This window comes from Rhinopithecus bieti, unplaced genomic scaffold, assembly GCF_001698545.2.
Source record: "Rhinopithecus bieti isolate Rb0 unplaced genomic scaffold, ASM169854v2 scaffold_53, whole genome shotgun sequence".
NCBI classification, from domain to species: Eukaryota; Metazoa; Chordata; class Mammalia; order Primates; family Cercopithecidae; genus Rhinopithecus; species Rhinopithecus bieti.
In genome coordinates this window covers 703,597-711,664 of record NW_016803161.1, presented here as the reverse complement: position 1 = coordinate 711,664, position 8,068 = coordinate 703,597, and the positions used below count along the sequence as shown (strand labels likewise).

Here is an 8,068-nt window from a genome sequence, read left to right as displayed (position 1 = left end):
AAAAAGGGCACATTTTTTTGCCAATTAGAGGTTTTTTTTTTTTTTTTCTTTTTTTTTTTTTTTTTTTTTTTTTTTTTTGCCAATTAAGATTAATTCAGTATGGCTTGAAACCAAGTGGGAAATGTTCTTAAACAAAAGGAATCAAACAGTGAAAACATGTTAAGCATTAAAAGCATTAAGTTACCTGTGCTGACATCCACATGTCCCAGTTTATTGCCAACAGAATATAATCAAACCCAAGCATTCCTCTATTTGGCACAAAGGTAAAATTGGCATATATATAAGCATTATGAAAGTATAATGGGTTAACCATGGCACCGGTTATTCTTTTCTTTCAGGCAGGACCAAAATGTGGCTACTTTTAACAATGGCAAGTTTGATATCCGTACTGGGGACTACACATGGTTTCTTTGGAAAATTAAATCCTGGAAGCCCTGAAGTGACTATGAACATTGTAAGTTACTCTGGGGAAAAACTCCATAAAACTAAAAGATGCTATTATTTAAAATCATAATGAGTTAAAGATTTTATATGACCAATTAAAATAAACAGTAATATTCATTTATTAGATATATCTAAAATCAACTAAAATTTCACCTTTTGGGTTTTCTTCCTCAGAGTCAGATGATTACTTACTGGGGATACCCAAATGAAGAATACAATGTTGTGACTGAAGATGGTTATATCCTTGAAGTTAACAGAATTCCTTATGGGAAGAATAATTCAGGGAATACAGGTATATATGAGCTTCTTTTCTTCCTTCCTTTCTCTCTTTTTTGCTTTCCTTCTTTCCTCCTCCTTCCCTGTCTCCTTTCTTCCTCCATCTTTTCGTTCTTTTATTCTTCCCTTTTTCCTCCTTTTATTTCTTCCTAAAAATATAATGTCTTGCTGATTCTGGCAATGCAAAAATAAGCTATATTTTCAGTCTTCAAGGAGATCATCATCAGGCCAATGAAATAGGTAAGTAAATGAGTGATTATAATAATATGTGATAAGCTCAAGCTACAACTGTGCATAGGATATTAAACTGAAAGTTTTAATAAAATCACCTACCCTAGCTAGGGGAGTCAAGGAAAGCTCACTCTCAGAAACAATAACTGGATGAAGATCTAGAGGATCAGGAAGAGTTAGCCAGGGTGTGTGTTGCAGAGGGGAAGATGGGGAGCCAATTCAAGGCTCATTTCCCAAACACATACAGGCCAATTTTCACTAGTATTATCAAAAATTTACCTTTTTCTCATTGTAAAAAAGTTGTGAAGTACAAAAAGAAAAAAACATTACTCGTAATTTTACCACTCACATTTTACCAAATTTAACATTGTGCTGAATTACCTGAGAATATAATTTTTTCAATAGTTTTATTGAGATGTAACTGGCATATAATAAGCTGCTCATATTTAAGGTGTGCAGTTTCATAAGTTTTCGCATCTGAGAAATCAACTGCCTGAGAAATCATCACCACAATTAAGATAAGATATTCAAAAATAATCAACTCAATCAGGCAAATGTATCTAATGCTAGTCATATGGAAGACTGTTTCTAGCCTCACGTTTATCCTAGAATAAGGAATGCATTTATAAAGTTTATAAACATTTTTCTTCCTTAGGCCAGAGACCTGTTGTGTTTTTGCAGCATGGTTTGCTTGCATCAGCCACAAACTGGATTTCCAACCTGCCGAACAACAGCCTTGCCTTCATTCTGGCAGACGCTGGTTATGATGTGTGGCTGGGCAATAGCAGAGGAAACACCTGGGCCAGGAGAAACTTGTACTATTCACCAGATTCAGTTGAATTCTGGGCTTTCAGGTAAACAAAAGGGACAATTAAAAATAAACACTGGGCTTTAAAAGCATAGGCATTTGCCCCTTCTAATCCAGTCCCATTTTAACAAATTACACTCCTAGTAGGAGGATAGATAAGTCATTTTCATTCTAAACCAGTCTTGGAGGTCTTCCATGTACCTCATTCCTAGAGTAGCTTTTCCTTCAAACTTTCTGTGATCGCAGGAGTCTCCATTAGGGAATCCCTGAGTGTACTTTTCCAAATGGAATGAACAATATAGCTGAAGCAAGGAAATTCACTGCCCCTGGAAAATTCCAAAGGAATGTCCATATGGACTCAAGAGAGATGTGAAAACCCAGTTGGGCGTAGGAGAACAGTAATCTGAATCATCATCAATAGGAGGGGTAGGGAGAGAGACTGAAATTCAGATGTCATGAAGAGATTATCACAGGCTTCTCTCACTGGTCTTCTTGTGCCTTATTCCTGGAATTTACTGATAGAGGTAGAGAACAGAAGAAAACCTGGCTGCTGATGCTAAGGCATGAAAGTGTTCCAAGAGTTCTAGCAGCTGAAAGGAAACCTGTGTGTCCCAGGTGTAGCGGGGAAAGGGAAAATGACATGAGTGAAGACTGAGGTGCTGATGGGGCAGTAGTGGTGACAGTGAGAGCCTTGGGCCTCATTCTGAGTGCACAGAGAAGTTTTAACAGGGGAGTGGCATAATACAGTTTTCATTTTCGAAATATCATGTTGGCTGATTTGTGAAAAATAAAATAGAGAAATATGGGATTTATATTAAATGACACTGGAACACAGCATACACATTATTATTAAATCTGACATTTCATTTCGGGGATGGAAATAATTCCCATTTACAGATACTATCTTGTTTGGATTCAACTGTGGCTGCAATGCTGCACTTCAGAAATGATGTCAGTTGTTTATAAGAAGCCACCCCAAAGGGCACCTGACATTCACTGAGGGTCTATAAGCATCAATGTTTAGAGAATCCAGTTTTCTGTATCCCAAAGGGATCATTAGCTATTGAATTTTAGAAACAATAGCAAGGAAATGTATCCACTTTCATTTTGTCTTTTTCCTTTCAGCTTTGATGAAATGGCTAAATATGACCTTCCAGCCACAATCGACTTCATTGTAAAGAAAACCGGACAGAAGCAGCTACACTATGTTGGCCATTCCCAGGGTACCACCATCGGTAAGTAATGGCAGTCAAGGCCAAGTGGTTTACTTCTCATAAACATTTTCCCAGTGGTTATGGTAGGCATGTTAGCAACCACATTAATTGCTTTTCATTCATTTAATGCCTCCAACAACACAGTGACATATGGACAATTATAATTCCTATAATATGGGAAAACAAAACAAGGGGATATAGTTCATGCAAGGTTATATAGATTATTACCAATAGGGTAGCTGAGGCAGTTTGATTCCCAAGCACATACTCTGAAGCATTATACCACACAGCCACTGAACTGAGTTTTATTCATTTGACCGTATTTATGGGGCAGGCTCCTATGATGTATCCAAAGAATACAGAAATAAATAAAATAGATGAAAATTTCTGCCTTTGTACCACTTATACTCTAGAGATAGGAGGCAGAGAAACTAAAAAAGGTTACAAAGTAAAATATAATATATTTTAGATAATGGTAAAGCTATGGAGAGAAAATAACCCAGTGAATTACATTAGAGAGCACCAGAGGGGTTCACAGAAATTGTAGATAGGTAACACAAGCACTCTTTGGGTAAAGCCATGATGAAGGTCAGAGAGTCAGTCACGTGCCTACCTCGTAGGCATCAGATGTTCCAGAAAGAGAGAATAGCAAGTGAGAAGAATCTGAAGCTGGAGCACACCTAGTTTGTTCAAGGAACAACAGTGAGGCTATGCCTTGTGTGAATAAATCAAATTGAGAAAGAGACAGATAGAGTCAGAGATGAGATCACAGAGGTTGGGGAGGAAAGACTGTTCAGGGCTCTTTGGCTGTTGTAGGGATTTTAACTTTCATTCTGAGAAAAAAAGAAAACTGCAGAATAACTTTGAATTGAAGAGTTACATGATTCATAACAGGATCCCTTTTGTTGCCAGGGACAAAGGGGCAGGAGCAGAGAACCAATTAGAGGATGCATATAGTACCCATGTGGGAGATGGTGGTGACCTGGATGAAGGATGTTCTTGGAAAAACCATTCTTCCACAAATAGAATCAGACTACATATTATATAGTTGTCTAGATGTGAAATGGTTTTTTAGGCCATTCTTGAGTCTCATCAGTATGTCATTATTGACAGTGGCAGGGCCTTGCCTATGTAGCTATACTGCAGAGTGAAACTTGATAACTACTTGATCACATCCTCATCTGCTAGTATACTACTGCTTACAAAATTAATTACTGAATGTATTTACTATGTATAGATATTTGAATTCTCTTGGGTCCTCATTTATCAAGCATTTACTATGTGCCAAGAATCATGATAAATTCTTTCTTTACATGATTTACTTCCTTTAGTTCCTAACAACCTAATGAAGCACTCACCACTATCCTTGTATTTCAGACAGGGAAACAGTGGTTCTTAGAGATTAGGTGGCTTGTTCAAGGTCACAAAACTAATAAACCACAGAGCCAGGATTCAAATCGAGTTTCGTCATATTTTAAAATTCTACTCTTAACCTTTCCACTTATATATTAAGTGTTAATTATCTCATTGTGATGATATAAATTTAAATTCATAAAAAATATAACACAAATAACTATTTTTTGTAACCATGTGAGTATCCCAAATTTGGCCTATTTTCTAAGGTCAGATAAGGGTTGATGATAACTTTTAAAACGTTCCAGCCTCATGTCCCCATAGAAAAATCTATGAAAATAAAACAAATATACCAAAATCTAATCACTCTGAGCCAGCAGAGATGCCAAGTTCTCAGGTTGTCTCAAACACCATCCTTAGTAAGTCCAAAATAATGTCACACTTGTACAAACAAACAAAACAACAACAACACACACACACACCTTTTTCACCAGTTCCTTGTTCTTTTCAGGTTTTATTGCCTTTTCCACCAATCCCAGCCTGGCAAAAGAATCAAAACCTTCTATGCTCTAGCTCCTGTTGCCACTGTGAAGTATACAGAAAGCCTTATAAACAAACTTAGATTTGTTCCTGAATTCCTCTTTAAGGTATGCAATTCTCTTTAATTAAGTGAATCTAAGATACTCGATTGCCCATGGATTTTCAAGTTATAGAAAGAGAACAGAGTTATAAAAAGAGAACAATCATTTTTATATCCAAAAGTGGAACTGTATGCATCTGTATTATTTCTTTGATAGCACTGAGCATGTTTGAATCTCCTCTACAGCCTGCGAGATCCCCCTTTCTTTCTTTGTTCTTGATTAGCTTCATGTGGGTCAGCAATGCCTGGGAGTAGATTTGCTTTTTCACAGATGGTTTATCAAGCACTCTACACAGTTGTGTCAAGGCTGTGATTCCACTCCAGGAGGAGGGAAGAGGAAATAAAATCAAAACAAAATAGTTAAATAAGAAGACTAACCCACTCAGGACAGAGAGACTGGAAAGAGGAGGGAAAGGAAGGAAAGGGAAAAGGAGAAGAGGAGGAAATGAATGATTGAGTGAGGCAAACACCTTGAGCTCTCTCATGGCTTTCTCTTTTGGCTTTCCTAAGAGCTCCTTCATCTTTAAACGGGGATTTCATAAGTCAGTAGTGTGGATTTCAATACATTATAAATATTAAGTGTCTTATGCAGTAGGCACACATGTTATCAAATTAATCTTTTTGTTTGACAGTGCTTAATACCCTAATTCTCTCACTCAGTGAAACCAACACACACACACACACACACACACACACACACACACACTTTCCTTTAGGAGAATGGTTTAGCCTCAGGCTATAAAATATAATGATTCCATTTCCTTCTATGGTTTTTGTACTATTCATCTCTTTTCATTCTGAATTAATATGTATATCTAAAGCCTAAGAGAACTTACCTATAGGCAAACTACATTTGGAAAACTTTTATTAAAATCTAAAATTTTGTGATGACCCAGATATTTTTATTGGCTACATTGATTGAGAACTTCTTTCCTACTTGCACTCAGATTTTCTGATAGGCAATGCAGACGTTGATTAAAATTTAGAAAAGCGCTAGACCTCAAGTTAGAGGCTTGGGTAAGGATTCTAGGTATAATCGAGCTCTAATTAGCCCAAGACCCTGACTCATGTTAGCCTCATGTTTCCTCATGTATAAAATAGAGATGACAAAATATCTGCCTTCCTCAAAGAGAGTTGGGGCAAACTCTTTCTATTCTTATACTGAGCCTCAGTGCCTCTGTAAAGGCTTTGCTGAAAATATGGCCAAGTCACCATTTCTCCTCCCAAACTTTTCACAATTTATTGTTGAAATCTCACATCTTGGCACTTCATTATGACAGTCTGCATGTATTTTTAAGATTTTATCCCACAACCCCTATCACCCCAACTAGATTGTAACTCTTTACGTCTTATACTTCCTCTCAGTAGCCAGTACTGTTCTGTGCCACAATAGATACCCAGTATTGATATCTGTGCTGCCCATTTCACAGCTTTCTTGAGGGAATTAACTGAATGAAAGTACTGGAAATTCCTAAAACAACATGTAAAAATAAGAATATATCATCATCCTAATCACACATGTATAAGTAGATTAGATAAATTAGTGAGTCTTTTCTGCAGCTTGATTGCTACAACCCTCTAATAGTGCCTTTATTTTTCAGATTATATTTGGTAACAAAATGTTCTTACCACACAACTTCTTTGATCAATTTCTTGCTACTGAAGTGTGCTCCCGCCAGACACTGAATCTCCTTTGCAGCAATGCCTTATTTATCATTTGTGGATTTGACAGTAAGAACTTTAACGTGGTTAGTATGCATTTCAATTTCTATATTTTGAGCAACATCTTTGATTACTTGTTTCATTGCCACTTAGAAATGGCACTTTATGAGAACTAGGAGTAGGTTCAGAACTGCGATATCCTGATAAACATGAGAGAAATCACAAATCATTGCTCCCAATTTCATCACTTCCGGCATCATTCCATCACCCCAATTGCCCCTAAAACAAATAAACAATATGAAGAAAAAAAAACAATTTACTACTCAGTTATGACCACCTAAATACTAGGTGTTACATTTAAATTCTGTAAGAGAAAGGACTGAACCATATATTTTAGTGGCTTCTTTGTGAGAAAAATGTCTTTATTGAATAAATGTTTTCAATAAATATTTATAATGCTGACAGTAATTTCCATAAATCTTACAGACCATATTTCTGAGCAACTATTTATGTAAGACTTTGCCTATATTCTTTTTTTGAGATGGACTCTCTCTCTGTCACCTAGGCTGGAGTGCAGTGGCGCAATCTCGGCTCACTGCAAGCTCCGCCTCCCAGGTTCACACCATTCTCCTGCCTCAGCCTCCCAAGTAGCTGGAACTACAGGGGCCCGCCACCACGCCCGGCAATTTTTTTGTATTTTTAGTAGAGACGAGATTTCATCGCATTAGCGAGGATGGTCTTGATCTCCTGACCTCATGATCCACATGCCTCGGCCTCCTAAAGTGCTGGGATTACAGGCGTGGGCCACTGTGCCTGGCTGACTTTGCCCATATTCTTTATCTACCTTTTCATTCACTTTGTACTGAGTTCGAGTTTCAAAACATACGTGACAAAATACACTATCATAAAGTAGTTAAGACTATGGATTTAGGTCAGTTTAAATTCAAACAATACATTTGGAACTGAGTTAAACTCCTCTGTCTTGATTTCCTCATCCACAAAATGGGTTATTGTGAAGATCAAATGAGCTAGTATGTTCAAAGCATATAGAACATTGTACAAAGCATATAGCACATAGTAATAGCATATAAGGTTTTCTACTACTATTCATAGACAACTATCTCCACTCAAAATTGTCACTTTAGTTATATACCCTTGAACACCTAAGAAAATTACATCTATTGATAAGAAAGTATAATTTTTTTCATATATATATATTTATTATTATTATTATACTTTAAGTTCTAGGGTACATGTGCATAACGTGCAGGTTTGTTACATATGTATACTTGTGCCATGTTGGTGTGCTGCACCCATCAACCCGTCAGCACCCATCAACTCATCATTTACATCAGGTATAACTCCCAGTGCAATACCTCCCCCCTCCCCCCTCCCCATGATAGGCCCCAGTGTGTGATGTTCCCCTTCCCGAGTCCAAGT

The 8,068-nt window shown here is 37.1% G+C and overlaps 1 protein-coding gene across 1 annotated transcript in view; it reads left to right on the top strand.

Moving 5' to 3' along the window:
* The first annotated feature begins 346 nt into the window (after window positions 1–346).
* The window catches only part of LIPF (lipase F, gastric type), a 12,712-nt gene continuing 4,990 nt past the window's right edge, over window positions 347–8,068 (top strand). Inside the window, 7 exon segments of the mRNA XM_017867525.1 lie at window positions 347–454; window positions 619–736; window positions 1,607–1,805; window positions 2,885–2,994; window positions 4,838–4,867; window positions 4,870–4,973; window positions 6,568–6,714. Coding sequence (XP_017723014.1) covers window positions 350–454; window positions 619–736; window positions 1,607–1,805; window positions 2,885–2,994; window positions 4,838–4,867; window positions 4,870–4,973; window positions 6,568–6,714 — 813 coding nt within the window. The 5' untranslated portion in view covers window positions 347–349.